This window comes from Emydura macquarii, unplaced genomic scaffold (genome assembly GCF_026122565.2).
Source record: "Emydura macquarii macquarii isolate MOO-44397 ecotype Brisbane River unplaced genomic scaffold, CSIRO-AGI_Emac_v2 contig_1045, whole genome shotgun sequence".
Lineage (NCBI taxonomy): Eukaryota > Metazoa > Chordata > Testudines > Chelidae > Emydura > Emydura macquarii.
Genome location: NW_027131182.1, coordinates 14150571 through 14171913, shown reverse-complemented (window position 1 = coordinate 14171913; position 21343 = coordinate 14150571). Strand labels below are relative to the sequence as shown.

Here is a 21343-nt window from a genome sequence, read left to right as displayed (position 1 = left end):
CTGGTCTTATACTTTTCTTGATGACTGGACTAGAGCAGCTCAACTCCTTTCAGCCTGGCAAACTTGTACCAGTCACTCCCTCCAATCTGTTTCCCTGTTTGAGTCTACTTACTTTATCATTAATTATTATAAAATCTTCATCTCTGAATTTCAAGAAATCCAGACAATGCCCTACCAGCTGTGATATGTAATAATAATAATTATATTTATTATTATTATTATTGATACAATTTCTTCAATGTGTGTACAGTTTTGTAGTAGTCTTTAAAAACTATATAGCTTTATAAATACATCATTAGTATTTCATTAACCTTTTAAGCCAATATGTTTTTTTTCATATTGTTAAATAGTGCATATAAAAGGTATCCTTTGGGGTTGCTGCATGACATTAACTTTTCTTTTTAGAAATGCAAATTTCAGTCATGTTCACGGTGTGCCCTAAACTTGGATTTTCCTTTGTTTTGTCAAGTCAAATCAGTCTTCAGACTTTCTGTTGCCTAGTTTTTGTGTAAATAATCAAATCTATTCAACCATTTTGTTTGTCAGTTACTGATTGCTAAGGAGACCAAGCATAAACAATCAACCATTGTGTACTCAACTGAAGTGTTATGTAATGATAAAAGGTACTCAATTCAGTATGTCTTGGATTAAATTTACATGCATATTAAGTAAACAAGCTTGTATTTTACATACAAAATCTTTCAATAATGTTCTATATATCTAAAAAAGATACGCAACATAATAAAAGGTTGTAACATTTATATTAACCTTGTCTTTTTGTCTTTCTTTCCAGTATGACTGAGGCTGTTTCCAGTACCATTCCTCATTCATTCTGTCTAGAAATGAATGCAGATGCTCCTAGGTAAGAGACATTGTAATGCATTATGTAGTAAATTATGGATTATTCCTATTAAATCTCCAGTCTTAATATTATGTTCAGTATGTTCCTTTACAATAAATGTATGTAATGTTTGCATTACAGTAACTTGTGGCATATGACCCACAGCCACACCACTTTGTGCTGCAGTCCTATGAGATTACAGAATCCAAGCAGGTCTGGCCAGATCATCTGATACCTATTCCAGAAGAAAAATTGGTTCTAATTCTAAAAAATGTATCTGTCTTGATTATTTTCAGTAGAAAATTGTTTGTTTAAAAAAAAAAAAATCTCCAGAGGGGTGAATACACATTGAAAACCTAAAACAAAGTAATTTTTCCCTCTTTATTTTTGCTAATGGCTGTCATCTTTCACTGGCCTTCATCTCTTTAGCATTTTAACTTACCAGTTGTAAGGTTTTGGTACATTTACTTCACTTTGGCCTGGTTTACACTTGTGGCAAAATTTGGCCGCAGTCAATGGGAGATACACAAGCTTCATAAAGTAGCTTGTGTATCTCCTGTTGACTTCCTAAATTCTAATTAGCGTGGCATCCCCTCTACACTGTGCTATCAGGAAATGCCCTCCCGTTGACGCAGTGTTAATCTTATTGCGGGGCTGGATTTACTGAGTCAATTTCTGGATCGATTGAGCAGGTCTCCACTGCCGCTCAGTAGATCCCGCAAAATCGATCCAGTGGTGCTGACAATGCTGTCGTAAATGAAGACATACCCTTGTCATGAGGTTCAGAATTTGGAATTCATATCTTTTGGAAAGTATCTAAAAATTATTATTTTTATTCCCTATACGTCAAGTAACAGAGAGATTTGTATATGTGATGATCAGTCTTCTTTCACTGCTGTATCAAGTGTTCCCTACAATGCTCCAGTTTGTTCAAAGAAGCAAGAAGTCCAGGAAAGAGAGCCGATTGCAGAGCCATTGAATGTTTCAGAAGCTGTCAGACCAATGCTCCAAGATGAAATGTTTAAATTAGTTCAGGTAGGAATATCTCATTATTAAAAAATAATCAACACAGATTGAATTATTCAATTTAAAAAACAAGCAGTATGAAAAACGATTGCTTTCAAGGTTATTCTGTGCTGCTTTCATGCAGATTTCTGGTTACAGGTAATTAAAGATAGAAGGCAATTATTTTAGGCATAATTCATATGCTTTTGACATCTTAATTTGAAGGTTTGCAAATTTGAGGAGCAATATAATTTTAATAATTTTATTTTAGGAGGCCTAACTGTTCTTAATTTTATCTTAATGTGCTTTATTCATATAAATTAGGGTTTATGAACCTTCAATAATTATGTACTTAAAATGGTAATGAGTTAATGATGTTACATTTGAAACTATTCCATCCTGGTATTATTCAGGCTTAGATTTCTTTGTGTTGAAATAAAGGAATGCAAAGGACTGTATGTTATGGTAGCATAATCTTATTATTCCAGATATCTTATTGCATCATGAAAGAAATATCAATTCAGTGCATAAGTATACACTTGTTATTGAGACACTGGGATATTATTTCTGTTGCTGTCTATTTTAATAGCATAATTGCACATCTGTAAAAAGTTTTAACCACGGATTTTGGCCAAGACCCATTTTAGCGACTCTTATAATGTTAGCTTTCTTTTTGTTTATATTCTAGCTGCAGCAAATCAATTTTCTGAGCTTAATGCAAATGGTGGGGTCATCCTTTCCCAGCCTGCCAAATATGCAGCATCTTCTGCAGCAGTCTCAATCTATTCAGTTGGGAGGAAGCCAGGCTTTACACACTGTAAGAGGCAGTGGTGCTGACACGTCCCTGCCTACACATTCCACAGACATTTCTCCAGAAACTCAGCTGCCCACTAGAGAAAATGCTGCAAAGTCTGATAAGAAGAACAGCTCTCATTCTCAGGAAAGAAATATCCTAAATGATCAAAGCAACAAAGAAAGTATACATGTAGGTAAACAAAGCATCACTTTTTAAGAATAAGCAGCATATCAGATATGTTATTCCGTTTGAAAAATTAGAAAACTTTCTTGTAGTAATTACATTAGACAGAATTACCATGTAATAGACCAGCTAGTAAAGATGTATTGCAATCTTATACATAGTTAAAGTACTATTGTGTGTTCTTTTTTTCATTTAGAATCATCCAGATGTGAATATTTCTTTAAGCCTATCAGAGACCCAGTCCAATGGAACAGGATTTATTCCAGCATCTCAAGATTTGCTTCCTTCAGCTCCAGCCAAACCACTTTATCTATTATATCCTTCCCTAGATATCCAGAAGACACCCAAACTTATCCCAGTTGCAAAAACCTTAAATTATGAAAATGGCTTTCCTTTGCTTAAACTTGAATCTGATTATCATTTAAAACCACTCAATTTATATCCATTAAAAGTTCCACAAGCTTTCATCAGGCCACTCCCACAGCCAAGAGTGGCATGGGGTCCATCTAATTCTTTACACAACCCTCCACTGTCATGTACTTTAGGAGACAAGACTAATTTAATGACACACTTGAATTTGAATAAATATGACCCTGAAATGATAGGGCAAGTATATGAAGAAAAGAAGAGATGGGCAGAAGCTGAAAGCAAGGGGCCTCCGAAACTTCTTAATCTGGATCAGTATGAAGGAGAGCAAAATCTTCCACCTCTGCAGTACCTTTGTACAAATGTGAGTGCAGAGAAGCCATTGGGTGCTCACCATGCTTCCTTCTGTGGAACTTACCAGCATTCAGCTGGAATTCCTTTACTGCGCTTGCAGCTTGACCCGGCACCTAAATTTCCACCAATTACAAGACCACCAGTTGCTGCTTCTTTAATACCCGTTAGACCTATGACAGAGGAGACCAACTCCAGAGACACATTACAGCACACAGGAATATCAGTTCTTCACACTAATTTACCTCCAAAAAACAAGGTAATGGATTTTAATAATATATTTTTCTATGTTGCAATTAAATAAGCATTTTTCCTGTTGCACAGCTTGATTCCTCATTAATGGAATAATGTCTTCACCTGTGGAATTTGGAGGAGGTCCAGCATTGTTGTTTGAGGCTCTAGGACTATGCCTCGCCCTTCAGTTCAAGCCATCAGATTTTCTGTCTCCAGTAGAGGAACAAGTTGATGGTTTGGTTTCTCCTGACCATTTTGTTTTATAACTTTTTAATTTTGATTCATTTTCATGCAGTAAAGACTTATAATCTTTCCTTCTCCTCTCCCTTCCCCAGGATCAGGTATTTGATAGCATGTTTATTTCATCCACTTGGACCAACCACTGCAGTGCCTCCTCTGCAGAATTTCTCTGCCCCCACTCTGGGATGGTAGAGCTGTTCTGCAAACATTGGGCTAAATCTAAGCAGAGTTTCCTATCTGAAGCAATATTTACACGCTCTACAGAGGGTGAATTATGCCCATCACACTGACAGGAGAGAGGGTTCAGAGTTGGACCGACATGTTGGGTCCCCTCTTCCCTGAAGAGCCATAACTCCATTACTGAAAAGCTCAGTCGGGTGTCTGAACATTTCATGGAGAGGGTCCAATTGATGAGAAGGATGATATCCAGCCAGCTTGGGGTAAAATCCATATCTGACTCAGGCTGGAAGGGGAAAAATTCAAAGATCACCCCCTGGACTAGATGACATCCTGAGGTCCCTCCCAACCCTAATCTTCCATGATTCTATGGATACTGAAGTGAGTCCTCAGCTCCCAAGGGAAAGAAGCAGGGCTCTTAAACAGCTCTCCTTCCTCCCACCATGAACTGGGGGATTCTCATGATGCTCAGGAGTAAGTCATGCAAACCCCAGAGACTTTGGCTCCCAGAAATGCAAAAACAGGTATCATCTTTGCAAGGCGGCAATTCCTAACACCACAGCAATAGAGAGTGTTTACTGGGGCCTTTCTTCTATACAGAGGCTCTCACACAGTGCTCTGTAACAAGTTCACTGCCCCTCCCAGCCCTATAGCATGTCACTCTGGTCATGTGGAGAAGCCTGTTACTCTATCCTGTGCTAAGGAAATCCTGTGCTATGGAAACTGTGCTAAGAAAAGGCTCAGATTTCAAGCAGCAGTGGAATGTGATTTGTGCCTTCTACATATCAGCCATAAACTTTTGCTCTGCCAAGGAAAAGGGCTCAGAGTCTGAAAGGCACAAAAGGGTGTCTCTCTCCACCCCATTCTTGCTCCACAGGCTGGCTCCATATTAAAGCATAAGGAGTACTTCAGGCAGTTTGTGACAAGATCAGAGTCCATATGAGGTTTCCGCTCCCCATGAATGATACCAAGCTGGGAGATGTTGCAAGTGCTTGAAGGATAGGGACAAATGCAAAGGACTTAAGAAGGAATAATCGATTGCACAAATGCAAAATGGGAAATGACTGCCTAGGAAGGAGTTTTTCAGAAAGGGATCTCGGGGTTAGAGTGGATCACAAACTAAATATGAATCAACAATGTAATAGTGTTGAAAAAAAAGCTAACCTCATTCCAGGATGTATTATCAGGATTATTGTAAACAAGACAGGAGAAGTAATCACTCTACTCAGCACTGAGAAGCCTCAACTAGAGGGCAGCACACTTTGGGAATGATGTGAACAAATTGGACAAAATCCAGAGGAGAACAACAAAAATAATTAAAAGGCTAGAAAATATTACCTATGAGGAAAGATTGAAAAAATTGGGTTTGTTTAGTCTAAAGAAGAGAAGAAGAGGGTGTGGGGGACATAAAAGGTTATAAAGAGGAGAGTGATAAATTGTTCTCCTTATCCACCGAGGATAGGACAAGAAGCAATGGGCTTAAATTGCAGCAAGGGAGATTTAGGTTAGACAGTAGGAAAAACTTCCTAACTATTAGGGTACTTACTTAGATGCTGGGGAAGCAGGCAGACAATCTTTCAGGCCCATGGGGGCATCTAGCAAGTTATTCCCACAATCAAGGTATTTGTGCCTTTCTTAGGTTGAGTGGTCACTAGGATGAAAATAGCATGCTACCTCACCCCTGTAAATAGTCAGGGGGAAGCATACAAGAGTTTTTCAGGACAGGATGACAGTGGCTTGCAAGGAGCTCGTTAATTTTAATAAAATACCTTCTCTTTCAAACATTTTTAGATACTTCGTTTCCTGTACATACCTCCTTTGGTTCAAATGACTTCTGATTAAAACAAAACATTGAACTAAAATGTTATATAAAAACAAAGACATTTCATATGTTTTGGGAGCCTAAGGTTGATCCAGCAATAGCTTCACCAGTAAAAGATACTTTGGAAGGAGACTTTTTTTCAGAAAACTCCATATAGACCATAAGAGTGAAAACATATTGCATAGCACTTTCAAAGCCTCAGCTATAACCATTCAGACCCAATTTTTTTCAAAAAGTTGTAGGTCACAGCACACTATGGAATTTTAGTGTGTGGTGGCAAGGTCCACATGGCCATTTAATGCACAGTAGACTAGAGCACTGTACATTTACATTCCAGCTTGACACACGCTTACTTGTATCGACATGCCGTTAATAAGAAAGCCTATTTGGTGGCAAGCAAGTGGCTCAACATCTATGGGTATGATCTTTGCTTGGAATGAGATGTTTTGGGTTCTGTCCTTGTTAAATTCTTGATGTGATGTTACAATAACAATGGCTTCCAACTTAGTGGCTACAAGGAAGCCATTTTACAGCCATGAATATCAGACACTGTGTAATATCTTTGAATATCAATCAGTCATCCTAAGTAGATATCATGTATATGCAAACTTGCAAGTAAGGAGCTGCTTGGGAAAACATTAGAGAAATTAATAACTGAGACAACAGAGATGCCTCAACCTTCACTATCAAAGCCAGCATCAAAATCCATTGATAGCAACTAAAAACAATTATCCTAGCAGAGGGAAAAATCAAAAGCTTCCAAGGAAGATACATTTTCCTCCAAATCAGCAAAATCCTCAGTGTGACTGTAATGAGGAGAAGAGGCCACGGCGAGAGACTGATGCATGTCCCCTTGTGGGAAGAACCAGGTGCATCACAACCCACCCGCCAGAAGCCCAGGGGTGGGACAGAAAGAGGAAGTATAAAGCCAGGCCTTGCAGCTCAGCTGGGGAGAGCTGCCAGAGGAGGAGAATGATGTCCCTCGCCCGCTGTGGGAGTGGGAAGCCGGAGCGGACTCCTGCTGCACTGTGGACTGGCCAAACCCACTGGAGGTGTCCGACCGTGGAGATGCTAAGATGCTGCTGGGACAGCCACTCACAGTGGACCCAGGGGAGATGGAGGACAACCACATGCTGTAGGACACTAGAAAGGGAATGTAGGAAGTAGCCCAAGGATAGCTGACTACAGTCAGGGTGTGTTCCTGCCTGTACACCAATTGGTGCATTTCGGCTGGAGCCCCGCTGACCCAGTGGTGGAACGGTTCACCACTGTGAGGGCCCTGAGCTGGGACCTGGTAGAGTAGGATAGGGCGGGACCCCCTGCCACCACACCCTCGTGGGGCCAACTTCCCCCCACTAGGTTGGGCGTAGTGCCTGAGCTCCTAGACTGTTGGCACTCACCCCTATCTGAGATCCCTAACTGTTTGCTGCCCCACTTTGCCAGAGATCCTGGGTTTATAGACTCCTTTGGGACTGCTTGGTCACAGGCCAACACCCTAACTCTTTGCTGCCCTGCCCTGCCAAAACAGCCGGGCACATAGACTGCCACCAACCCTCCACTTTTGTCTCTGGAGACTTCCCCTACTGCACAGATTATGAGGAGGTATGGCCTTCCTCAGAGGGTGATGCCGAGGGACAGCCAGACCTCATTTCAGTAACAGAGACAAAAAGAGCATTTTTGTTTCAGAGTTCACAACTCTTGTACAAGGCTCTTCCTTCTGGTCCACCCTTCTTAAGACCTAGATTCTTCAGAAACAGCTGGTAGTAGTCACAGCAAGGTACAGAATGTAAATTATGCACCAACACAACAAGCCAGTCAGTGCCCTATCCAGGGAAACAGACCTATTCATAAGTGGACAGATGTACTAAACTGGATCCATATCCACCGATTGTTCAAAACCGAGAATACTTTTTGAACTTAATGCAGAGACTTGCTCACCCAGGGATCAAAAGAAGCATGGCTTTGGTCACAGTTTTGCCATTATGGTAAAGATTTGCTAAGGTCCAAAACTTCATTGTGTCAGTCTTTTCCTCGCAATGGTCATCCATAGATGATCATCTCCAGTGGCTAGGATTGCTGGTGCCATGATTGGCTTAATTCCCTGGATGGGTTTAATAAAATTCACCTGCAGAAATTCCTTCAGAGGATATGGAACCAGGCACCTGGCTTCACGACTGACATTGATAAATTTATGGAAGGGTTGGTGTGACCTGTCCATGCCCAGGGTAGACCACCTGAAAATGCCAAGGTCAAAGATGCAAAAAGTGAGCAGATTCTCCCAGCACTGATGGGTAACACTGAAGTTAGACTCTTATCTTTCCTCCCTACTTCTGTGATTCACTTCTTGCTATTTCCCATTAGAGATGAATGAGGAGAGAAACAGAATGAGAAATTTTTCATGATAATTTTCTTTTTTTAGTAGCTTCTCTCTGCATTCAACACTCCCTGGTAGTCTGGTAAATAGTCTCCCCTCAGCATTCATTTGATTAGGTTAAACAAGCCAAGCTCTTTGAGTCTCCTCTCATAAGGTAGGTTTTCCATTCCTTGGATAAATGATTGGAGTACAACTTGAAATTTTCCTCTAAAGGGAAACTTAGACCTATCACTTTTGAAAGGCGAATGAACCCATTATATCAAGTGGTCTTAATGCTAATAATTGATTGCTGGAGTGTTTCTGCAGCTTTGGAAGAATCATTCTGGTAGCCTGACCTGAAGGGCAAGAGGCTTAGTCGTGTAGCCTCCAGCAATAACAATGGTCTGCCTCAGAAATTTTACAGGTCAGGTAGGGGCATTAATTTTTTAGTGTTGAATGGGGAGAAAAGCTGCTAACAAGGAAAATGATCAGGTAAGAAATTTCTCATGTCTTGGTAAATATTTTATTTTTAAAGGAAAATCACATTTAACATTTTTTAAAAATATAAAATTTAATAAATTTCCCCTTTGTTAAAGCAAACGTATATCAGAAGGTAAATAATTCCTAGGACCCAGAGATCCTCTGACTTGTATCCATGTTGCCCATTTCCTAGCTTCATTCACAGCAACATGCTATAGGAATTGCAATATGTTGGAGAATAGCAGTTTGGGAAAAGATTTTTGTAAGAAAAGATGGATTTTTCTTAAAATATAGACAAATAATGAAGTGGTTTTGTTGAGTTCTAGTAGTAAACCAACAATATTTCTATATCCTCTTCTGTTTAGTAATGCACCTTTTGTTTACACTGTAACCACCTATTTCTTTGTCTCTTATGTTGCCTCTGGGTGATAATTTATAAATTGCTCAGTAATTGGTTCTGATTCTACTTTCTAGATAGTTGCCTTCTGCATTGACTGCAGTAGGACTTGTACCTGTGTAACTGAGGTCAGAAGTTAGACCTACTCTGTTTAATCCAGTCTATACATTTTTTGGTTTTCTTTTTCATAGTTGTCTCATTCTGCTTCTCTTTCAAACAGTTCCAACCACCACAACTCATCCCACTTCAAAATCTCATTGCATTTGAGCAGAGCCGTCAGTGTACCAGTGCACCACACGACTTCATTGGACAAGCCCATTCTGGTCAGATTGAGTTGTTAAAAGCTAACACTGAACCATTTGAAGCAAGACACACAAAAAATAATACAAAAAGGCAAGAGCAAATTTTCAGAATTGGTATTGATTTGGGGAGGCTTACTACTAACCTGAGACTTCTCCCACTAATTACAAAGGGAGTTTTTGCACCAGCTTCATTGAAAACAGGATTGATTGGATGCTAAATAATTTGAGGAGGCTGATAATGAGATATAGAGTCTTTCACTTCTAAATCTCTGGTGTGAATTATTGTTACCATCTATCCTGTTAATTGCCTACTCTGTATGAAATGATGTGGTATTCACAGTTTAGTTCTTAGTGGACAGATGTCACAAAATGGTCACCATTGTTAGTATATGTGTTCCTCAAGAGAGAGGAAGAGTTAAACAGGCATGCAGAACAAGCATGCTCTCTGACACCTAGAGGAGTTTAATTTAGGCATGGTTCTAGGCTCATTGACAGGATGATGAAAATTTCCTTGTAAAGTGTTTGAGCCGGATTGTGAACCCAGTGCACTGAATGGCAAAACTCTCACTGATCTGAATGATTACAGGATTGAGCTCTTTACTTAGCTAATTCTGTTTTACTGACTGTATATTTCATGACTTTTAAATTGACCTTTGTTACTTCACATTAATCTAGAATTATTTTAATTAAATGGTCAGTAAAACTAAGGCAAGTCCTAGGTTAGCCCTTGAGCTGCACCTGCAATTTTTTGCAGTGTCAGTAGATTACTGTCATAACAGTCGGAAATTCTGTATTCCCCTTGAAAGAGTTAATGAAATCAAAGCACCTAGAGTACAGAATTCCCCTTTTTATTATGATGCCTTCAACAGTTACAGTTAGAAATGCAGAATCATGAACTTAGATCTTGACATGTAAGTTAGAGTAACTGGAGATGATTTTAAAATGTTATAAATTGTAATAATAGAATTATAGAAGATTAGGGTTGGCAGCGACCTCAGGAGGTCATCTACTACAACCCCCTGATCAAAGCAGGACCAACCCCAACTAAATCATCCCAGCCAGGGCTTTGTCAAGCCAGGCCTTTAAAAACTTCTAAGGATGCAGATTCCACCACCTCCCTAGGTAACTCATTCCAGTACTTCACCACCCTCCTAGTGAAAAAGTTTTTCTTAATATCCAACTAGACCTCCCCCACTGCAACTTGAGAACATTGCTCCTTGTTCAGTCCTTGTTCTTGTAATGCTTAAGGCAATACATGTTCTCTTACTAAACTGATAGTAAATATTTTTAAAGAAGATTTTGCAGTTCTTTCAGGAAAACAAGTTACAGGTTAGGAAGAAAGTTTCATTCATAGCAAAACAGTTTTATTTCTTGCAGCAACAATTCTGTGTAGGTCCCTCTGCCTTGTGTAGTATTCTATTTTTCATTGAAAACAAAAGATAGCAGCACTAATCATGTTGTAAAGGATACAAAATTAATAGGTTTACAATAATAATTTAGTTAAATGAGGTCTTAGCCAATATGTTATTTTTTATTAGAATATGTGAATGAGTTTGTGTTACTGTTAAATATTTTACGAACATTTTAAATAGCTTAGATACATAGGTTTTTAAGTAGTCTCAATGAAACAGCAGTTAACTCTGCCTATATCTTTACTCAAACACCTGGTATATTTCTTAAGAAGTCACTGTTATTATTTCTTGCTTATTAGAAAGAATGATTGATGTTTCCATTATCAGAGTGAAGATACATTTTTATTTCTAACTGATATGTTGACAGGCAAAGGAGGCAGGCTGAGAAACAGATAAAAGAGAAGGACGACAAGAAAAAAGCAAGTGTTACATTCCGCCCAGATGATTCTATTATTGGTACTGATGATATGGAGAAAGTTTTTGAAATAGAGATACAGGTATAAGAAAATAATTAATATTTTCTTCCATTTTATTGATTTTAAAACAATGATGCAAGAGAAGCAACAAGCAAACATTTAATATAAACAAAACCCTGCTAAACACCTCCTCTACCCTTTCCAGCACCTTTCTAGTGATCTCATGTATCTTTTACTTGCACACTTGCATTTTCCTTTAAGCCAGAGATAAATTCCTCTTTTACCAAAATAAATTCTTCAGGGTATTTTCATTTTCATTACTCCTATAAAGTGTTCACATGAAGTAATTTCTGCCATTTTGACATACAAATCCTATAAAATGGGGACATGAGCTATTTCTCTTGCTGAGGATCAGGAGTTTTTGCACAATCAAAGGGAGTTATAATCCATTAAAAATTCTTTGTTGGCTTATATTGCTGAAAAATCCCTGTGGTGACTGTAATTCTGATTTTGTTTGTTATTTATTCCATAGCATTTCTATGACATTTATAATCACTTGTCCAGAAATCCACTAATGTTTTTAGGTCTTTTATTTAAAACTTGTACAAACTGTATATTTTGCATGAACATTGTGGTGCCATTTTTTATTTTACTATGTGCATTTTTAAGGCACCCACCGCTGTACTGCTGCATGTGTTTCCTTTATATAATTTAAAAATACAGCAGTTCCTCAGAAAGAATGGGGAACAGCAAGGCTCTTCTCCACAGTTTATTTAAAAAGGGATCTAGTCCATGAGGTGTCCACAAGCATGTTGCTTAGAGCACTCCACAACACAGTTAGGGGAAAGCCAGAGCAAAGAGGATCTTTTTGTTGCACTCTGTGAGTGGAAAAGACTTGGACATAAGTGTTCTAGCCTAACAGTCACAACTGGGCTGGGATCTACATGTCAGGGACCATAGTTGGTAAGCTGGTTCAATATGCGAGAGTCAGTCAAAGTCGGGCTAGAGTCAGAGACCTGAGATCAGAGGTACTACCTGGTGGGAATAAGGAGGCAGGATCAGAGTCAAGCTAGAGCTGGAGACAGGAGGTTAGTAGTAGTACCAGGCTGGAGGCAGGAGGTAAGAACCAGGTTGAGATCAGAGATCAGGAGACAAGGTGAAATCCAGAGGCATAGCAGGCCCAAAGTCTATGTGGTTACCCAGACAATTTCCTGGGGCACTCCCCCCCTCCGCCCCACAGTTTAATAGGGTGGTTGGCCAATCAGAGGGCTGCAGGGTACTGTCACTATGGGTCCCTTGGGTGGCACTTCCTGCAGTGCCTACTCTTCACAGTGCTTCCTAGGTGTACACTGCCTGTGGGAACATCAGCCATCCCAGGCTCTGCAGACCTGGGTTCTATTTCCCGCATCTTTACCATGGGGTGGAAAGACTTTTACTTAGGTGAATCTTTGGCAGTAGCAAATTCCTCAGGAATTTTCTGTTCTTGGACTCTACAAAATCTGCCCCGGTGTCCAGCTGATTCAGTATCCCTACCCAAATGCAGATGCCACTCAGGGTGCAGACAGAGAGAGAGGTGGTGTATAGCTTACATGTAAGGCATCATAGATAAAAGACCAGGACCATAAATTGTACCTGGATTTGAATTAGTAACCAATGTAGATTTTGAAGCACTGATATATGTTCTCCTTAGCCTATTTTGCCTGGAAGCTAAACCCTCTGCTATTTGTGGTGTTTTAACAGATCACTACATTCATTAATTTAACCATTATGACAGGACCATTATGATAAAAAGAAATTAGGCAGATGGATTAAGACCAGATTCTGCAAACTTCACTCACTGAGTGGCACATATGCAAATTGTCAAATTGAAATTAATGGGAGTACTTGTATGAATACGTGCTATTTAGAGTGAGCGAGGGTTGTAGAAGGTGGCCGTAGGTGGGTAGCACTTTGCTTCCATAGACCAAGATACAGGAATAATAATAATTAATAAGTGATGTGCAAACATTTAACAAAAAAAGTTTGCAAACCTAAGTGTAAGACAAGAGACAACAGATTAGTAGAAACAGACAGATGGGGCAGTACATGGAAACAATGAAGCAATACTGGTCAGCATGATAGACAGTGCTTTCAGCACACCAGCAGCCTAACCTTGTCAAGTTTGGTCTCTAGATTTTTGATCCTCAGGCCAAGCAGAGGCTGGAAATGCCAATGAGATAAGAATCTGCCTCCAGGTAGGAGGGTAAGACTATGTACCACTTTGACAGAACCCTCAACATTTGCTTTGTAAGGATACATTGCAGCTTTGGAGAACTATATCATGTGTGTGAAGAGTATGTAGTGAATTAGCAAAGAATAGCTGGTTAAGGGGAACAAAAATCTGGGACTATAGTGGAAAATTGCAACTCGGAATTAAAGGGTAATGTCATCCTATCTCTCTTTTCAAATGTGAAATGGTGAGTTTATTTGGTAAACATTACAGTTTAGTTGGATGAGATGAAGGAAAATTAATGCTTATGTAAGCAAGGTCTGAGTGTCTGAGTAAAGGGGGGCACATTATTTGCATGGGCTTTGTATCTGCATGAGTACAATTAAGTACTTAGCATAATTTACCTAGGTGTGGAGCATAATGGGAAATGGTTAGCAGGGCTGGGTTTGGGTTACAAAACACTTTTGTGTTAACTGCTGGGGTAATGAAATGTTGCCCTTCAATTGTATGAACAGATGTCAGCAAAACTGTATTTAGTCTGTTATGATAGAACACTTCACCCTAAAATAGACAGAGCTCCCCAAGGGTGGCAGGCCAGAGTACGGGGCATGTCCTTCGCCTCTCCCTTCCTTCTTGCCCCTGTACTGACCGTCGTAGTTGCAATATCCACCTCTCAGGTGTGACTCCGCCCCGTAGGCCGCACCGGTCCAACACAGGCTTGTCCAGGCCCCCTCTGCTGCTGTCTCCTATCGCCTGTGGGCCTCACTGAGTCCCCCACCGCTGGCAATGACCACGCCGATCTCCCACCGACTGCTGGCACCAACCGCACCTGGCTCCCGCCGACCGCTGGCCGCCCTGGCTGGCCCCGACTGTGCCCGGCCCCTCCGCCGACCGCCTTGGGCTGGCACCGACTGTGCCCGGCCCCTCCGCCGACCGCCGACCGCCTTGGGCTGGCACCGACTGTGCCCGGCCCCTCCGCCGACCGCCTTGGGTTGGCACCGACTGTGCCCAGCCCCTCCGCCGACCGCCTTGGGCTGGCACCGACTGTGCCCGGCCCCTCCGCCGACCGCCTTGGGCTGGCACCGACTGTGCCCGGCCCCTCCGCCGACCGCTGGCCGCCTTGGGCTGGCACCGACTGTGCCCGGACCCTCCGCCGACCGCCTTGGGTTGGCACCGACTGTGCCCGGCCCCCTCCACCGACCGCCTTGGGCTGGCACCGACTGTGCCCGGCCCCTCCGCCGACCGCCTTGGGCTGGCACCGACTGTGCCCGGCCCCTCCGCCGACCGCCTTGGGCTGGCACCGACTGTGCCCGGCCCCTCCGCCGACCGCCGACCGCCTTGGGCTGGCACCGACTGTGCCCGGCCCCTCCGCCGACCGCCTTGGGCTGGCACCGACTGTGCCCGGCCCCTCCGCCGACCGCCTTGGGCTGGCACCGACTGTGCCCGGCCCCTCCGCCGACCGCCTTGGGTTGGCACCGACTGTGCCCGGACCCTCCGCCGACCGCCTTGGGCTGGCACCGACTGTGCCCGGCCCCTCCGCCGACCGCCTTGGGTTGGCACCGACTGTGCCCGGCCCCTCCGCCGACCGCCTTGGGCTGGCACCGACTGTGCCCGGCCCCTCCGCCGACCGCCTTGGGCTGGCACCGACTGTGCCCGGCCCCTCCGCCGACCGCCTTGGGCTGGCACCGACTGTGCCCGGCCCCTCCGCCGACCGCCTTGGGCTGGCACCGACTGTGCCCGGCCCCTCCGCCGACCGCCTTGGGCTGGCACCGACTGTGCCCGGCCCCTCCGCCGACCGCCTTGGGCTGGCACCGACTGTGCCCGGCCCCTCCGCCGACCGCCTTGGGCTGGCACCGACTGTGCCCGGCCCCTCCGCCGACCGCCGACCGCCGACCGCCGACCGACTGTGCTAGCCTCCCACCAGAGTTGCCTGTTGCCCACTCAGCTCTGTTAGTGGTCAGGCAAGGTTCAGCTCTTAGTGATTTCAGCTCCTCATGATTTCAGCTCTTAGTGATTTCAGCTCATAGGTAAACCTTCTGCTGTCATACAGGAAATGTCCCTGCTTTCAAGAGACAAAAGACTCCAAGGTGAGTCATTAAGTCTACCTTTTAACAATGGGAGGTGAGAGTCACTCCCTGCCAGGGGGCCATCCTTTCGCTTGGCCCCTGCAATCCCAATAGAAGACTCCTCCACCTCCACCTTTTCCAGGCTGAAACATCGGCCTGCCACCCTTGGGGAGCTCTGTCTATTTTAGGGTGAAGTGTTCTATCATAACAGACTAAATACAGTTTTGCTGACATCTGTTCATACAATTGAAGGGCAACATTTCATTACCCCAGCAGTTAACACAAAAGTGTTTTGTAACCCAAACCCAGCCCTGCTAACCATTTCCCATTATGCTCCACACCTAGGTAAATTATGCTAAGTACTTAATTGTACTCATGCAGATACAAAGCCCATGCAAATAATGTGCCCCCCTTTACTCAGACACTCAGACCTTGCTTACACTTAGATGCCTGGATCTGTGCCACTAAAAAGAGCTCTAAAAGAGAAAAGACACGGTCTACATTGTCAAGTCTAATTACATGTGGCATTCTGAATTCTATGGTTATGATGAGAATTTGTGGCCATAACTTGCTACACTCTACTTTGAAAACTTAGGCCAGTCTATTTTAATTACAGCTTAGAGTTTTGCATGATGATTAAAAATAAACATAATAAGTTTCTTCCTGTAGAGATTGCTCTTTTTAATATCTTATCTACAAGCAATAGAAAACAAGGAAAGAAAAAACAAAATTATGCATGTAAAAAAAATCCTTGACCATTATATAATGTTGTAATTTGCTCTATTTTTTTCTCTCTAATGATATTTTCTGTTCTAATCATGCTTTTATTTAGAACTTCTTTGTTCACATAGACATTAAAAAGGCAAATTACGTACTGATTTAAAAATGTAAAGAGATGTTCTTTAAGTTAATGGGACCAAACTCGGATAGTTCCCTAAAATCTGAATGCTAGGTTTTCCTATATTAGAAATTTGAATAAAAAATATGAACAAACCAGACTACAAAATTTTTAAAATCTCAGTTGAAGAGCAGAGAGCAAAACAGCAGCAAATCCAGCACAAAGTCATCGCATAGCTCCTTTAATGACTCTCAAAGAATGAGTTACTACGAGCAGGGACACGTCATAAAATGCATGTCTATGTCTGAAACTCAACAAACCTAATGTCTGGGAGAAGCCTTCACTTGTTGCTACCTTGTACCTCTGCTGTGGGTTCAAAAGGAGTTAAGAGTCAAGGTAGTCAAAAGCCTTGACAGTGAAAATTCAGAATTTAAAATTATAATGAAGTGTCCTTCATCTCCTTTGTTTTTTTCACATTTTCCAGTGATGTTTTTAAGACTTGAAGCATCATTTATCTTGTAGTTATGATTTTTTAACCATTTCTGCAACTACCTGTTTTGCAGGTAGATGCATGTAAAACCCCATTGACTTCAGTGGGGCCTCTCATGGATGCTGGATCATGCCTGCATTGAACCAATTGCAGGATCAGAACTTTATTCAGTATTGGAGATGTTGCAAAAATTTAGGTTATAAAGGTGCCTGTTATTATGTTCCTGTCAGTGTTAAAATTGTAGTTTTAAAACACAGTTAATATATAAATTGTACAGTAGAACCTCAGATTTACGAACACCTCAGGAATGGAGGTTGTTCATAATTCTGAAATGTTTGTAACTGAACAAAATGTTATGGTTGTTCTTTCAAAAGTTTACAACTGAACATTAACTTAATACAGCTTTGAAACAGTACTGTGCAGAAGAAAAATGCTGCTTTCCATTTATTTTTTTAGTAGTTTACATTGAACACAGTACTATACTGTATTTGCTTTCTGTCTCTGTATGTGGCTGCCTGATTGTGTACTTCTGGTTCCAAATGAGGTATGTGGTTGACTGGTCAGTTTGTAACTCTGGTGTTCCAAATTCTCAGGTTCTACTGTATTTCTAATTTTCAAATTCACTTATCCATAATTACATTATTGACAAGAAAGAATAAGAAAAGAAATGTTTTCTACATTAAAAAAGAGCTTCGTTACATATTCTCTGAACAAATAGTCCTCTAAATTCTTTGGACTATTTTCAATAAAACTAAAGTATAAGATACACAAAAAAAGAGATGAGAAAGCAATTAATACAGTAATGGTTTGTTACCAAACATTTTTAGTTTATTCAAAGAAGTGTTTTTCTTTATATTATGTCCCTATAGGTGCTCCACTTCACTTAAGGTGTTTGTGTGCCCTTGCATCTTTGATCAGAGATTTTCATTAACTGTGTCCATTTGACCCACGCATGTATGGCTGTTATCCTCATGCTCTGCAAAGAGGATGTATGAGACTGCAAGGCCATACTATCTTCATTTCCTTCTCAGCCACCTCAACCTGAGAAAGAGCTCAGTGTGTCCACATTGCGCGTGCCTTGGCTATTTGCTGAGTTTGTTCTACTTAGTTTTTTGGTTTATTTAGTTTGCTAGTTAGTAGTAGTAGTTAGTTACTGGTTGTTGAAAGATCATTTTATTTCTTCCAGTGAAATCCTCATTGTGAGGGGCATGCCCGGTTCACTAGGTTTTAAATATTTCTTCATGTGTAGAGAGGTTATTCTGGTCAATGACAGGAATTTTAAGTGCATTCACTGCCAGGGACAACTGGAAATCAAGCTGCCACTGTTAAGGATGGAGTGTTTCCTTCTCCCCACTTTGAAGCCATGTCAGGAGAACTCACGTTGGGGGTCTCTCACACTCCTTTGACCTTGGTGCAACATCCCTTGGCTAAGGGGAAAGCCTCAGTGATCTCCTCTAAAGATCCTAAGAGGAGGAGCTCTAATTCCCCTCGTAAGGTACCCACCACAAAAAGACCTTGTTTATCCTCAACCAAAGTGAAGGAATTCTCTGTTAAGAGCAAGGCAGGAAAATCCTGCAACTCTAAAAGTAAACATGTCTCAGAAGGGTCTGGTACTATTTAGCATGGATGATCAGAGCAAACACAGAAGATCAGTACCATCAGACTTAACCCATCTGGTACCCTCATCAAGCTCTTAGGTACCGTGTAAGACTAAGCCTCCATCTATATCTGCGCTGCCTATGAGGAGCTAAAAACCACGGTACCATCCTGCAGGGATAAGCATACCAATCTGTCAGTGCTGCAACTCTACTTGGTGCCACAAGATTTTAGATATTCAAAGGATTTAATGGGACTGCTGAACCAGTGTCTCCATTGCTCGCAGGTACCTAGAGTCTCTTGGTACTGAAAACCTCTTGATCTCCAGACCCTTATCCATCCCTGGTATTTACACCTCCCTGTTCAGTCAGAGCTCCTCTGTTAGAGGAAGAAAAGGACTATGACAAGAAATTTTCCTTCAATATCGTTGGTTTCTGTTTAGGTTCTCCTACATACCTATATACAACCCACCTTTCTCGAAGAGACAGGAAGGATATCTGGGGACCTCATCATTCCTGGTGGGAGCAACCCTGGATCCCATTATGGTCCTTAGTGGCCATATTGGAATCCCTGTGCAGCTGATCACTGGCAGTTCTCCATGGCATCCACTCTCTCCATCAGGATCATAGGGAGACTCAAGCTTCTCCTTCCTAGAAATAAGAGGAAATGTTTGAGGATCAAGAGACTAGGCTGGATAAAGAAGCTGCCCCTCAGACTACCATCTCATCGTCTTCACTGGATGAGGCGGTAATGCCTCCTTCTCCATATACGGCTGATGATTTTTGGCAGTTTCAAGACCGCCATTAAACAGGTGGCAGACACCTACAGATAGCTCTTGAGGAAGTCAAAGAATCCTAACACTAGCTGTCGGATATTCTTCACTCCACATCACCATCCAGGGTTGACCTTCCTATCAGTGAAGCTCTTCTGGAACCTGCAAAAATAATTTGGCAAACCCCAGCTACAGTAACACCCATGTGTAAGAGAGCCAATAAAAAGTATTATGTTCCCACCAAAGATTCTGAGTTCCTATTTTCTCATCCTCCACCCAATTCTCTGCTGGTTGACTTGGTGAAAGAATGGGGCAAACACCTGTATAAGTCCATCCCATATGACAGAGACCAGAATTGGTCTGAATTTGTTCATAGACAATACCACAAGTCATGGCATACTATTAAAGACTCGAAAGCCACATTCCATTTATTAGGAATGTTCACTCCTGTGAACAAAAGAAAATTCAGTAGCTTGCAAACGGCTCAAAGATCCCTCTCCCCAGTGCAATTCTCCGGAACCTTCTAGAAAGAGACATAGGCAGGTTCCTGTGAAAAAGATCCTCTAACTCACCTGATGTGAGTTCGCAGCAGACTTCATCTTTGAAGCATCAATTTTGACAGGTGGTTGAATATTCGAATCTTTCCCTCTCTTTAGCCTGTCAGCTACTATTTACCCACCTCTGCCCATTTGGGGACTGACTCTCCCATTTACAGCAAGCATGGGAGGACAAATGGGTGCTGTAAATAATATTATTGGGCTACTCCATCCATTTAACCTCCCTTCCTTTTCCTTATTCCCCTTCTCCGTCCCTTTTCAGGGACTCTTCTCATAAGTTCCCTCTAAGACAGGAGATGAATTCTCTTCATTAAGGAGTGATAGAACCAGTCCCTGTTCATCACAAGGGAAGGGGCTTCTACTTGAGGTATTTCTTCATGCCAAAGAAAAATGGAGGATGAAGACTAATCTGAGATCTAAGACTCCTAAACAATTTGTGAGGTCTCAGAAATTCACGGTGGTGACCCTGGCAACTATTATTTCTTCTCTAGATTCAGGGGATTGATTTTCAGCCCTTGTCTTTCAAGGTGCATTCTTCCATATAGCGATACCTCCATCTCACAGAAGGTTTCTGCATTTTGTCATAGGCCAGGAACATTTTCAGTATCAGCTACTCCCATTTGGTCATTTCTCGGCTTCGAGAGTGTTTTCAAAGGTTCTATCCATGGGGACTGCCTATCTGCATCATCAGGTGTTCGTTATATTCCCATACCTTAGTCATACCAAGAAGTGTTGTCCACCACTCAGGAAGCAGTTTCTCTGTTCTTCAACTGGGCTCTTCAAATGAATGTGGGGAAATTCACACTGACTCCCGTTCAGAGCATACAATTGATAGGAGCATCCCTGGATTTCTCGGCATCCAGGGTTTTCCTTCCCATGGACAGATTTATGACGGTATCAAAACTTGTAAGAACTGTTCCAGAGAGGCCCCAGACTTCAGTCAGAAACCATCTTCAACTTCTAGGTCATGTGGTAGTTTGCACTTTTGTGGCAGGATATGCAAGGTTACGCCTGTTTCCAGAGGTGGCTTAGATCAGTTTACTTGCCAAATAGACACAGCTTAGACAAACACGTGTCAGTTCCTCAACAGGTCAAATGCTCCCTAGACTGGTGAAAGATTTATTGCAGTGTAGGGGTGGGGAGTTCCCTTCCTCCAACTGAAGCCAATGGTAACCATAACAAGAGGTGCATCTCTTTTAGGGTAGGGGTGCATCTTGGTGCTCTAATGGTACAGAGCAGATGGTCACCCCAAGAATCCACTTTCCATATCAACTTGTTGGAGCTAAGAGCAGTCAGAAATATCTGCCTTCATTTTTTGTGTCTCATCAGACACAAGTCTATCAGAGTCATGATATATAGAACATGTAGGCCATGTTGTCTCAGTTGGCAGGGAGGAGCAAGATCCCCTTCTCTCTGCACAAAAGCAATAACAATATGGAA

At 42.0% G+C, this 21343-nt stretch overlaps 1 protein-coding gene across 1 annotated transcript in view; it reads left to right on the top strand.

The window, feature by feature from the left end:
* CPLANE1 (ciliogenesis and planar polarity effector complex subunit 1) overlaps window positions 1-21343 on the top strand; it is a 168169-nt gene that overhangs the window by 110679 nt on the left and 36147 nt on the right. Inside the window, exons 30-35 of the mRNA XM_067545544.1 lie at window positions 794-862; window positions 1693-1876; window positions 2535-2831; window positions 3022-3801; window positions 9466-9638; window positions 11327-11456. Of these exons, the coding sequence (XP_067401645.1) occupies window positions 794-862; window positions 1693-1876; window positions 2535-2831; window positions 3022-3801; window positions 9466-9638; window positions 11327-11456 (1633 nt within the window). The remainder of the gene's footprint in view (window positions 1-793; window positions 863-1692; window positions 1877-2534; window positions 2832-3021; window positions 3802-9465; window positions 9639-11326; window positions 11457-21343) is intronic.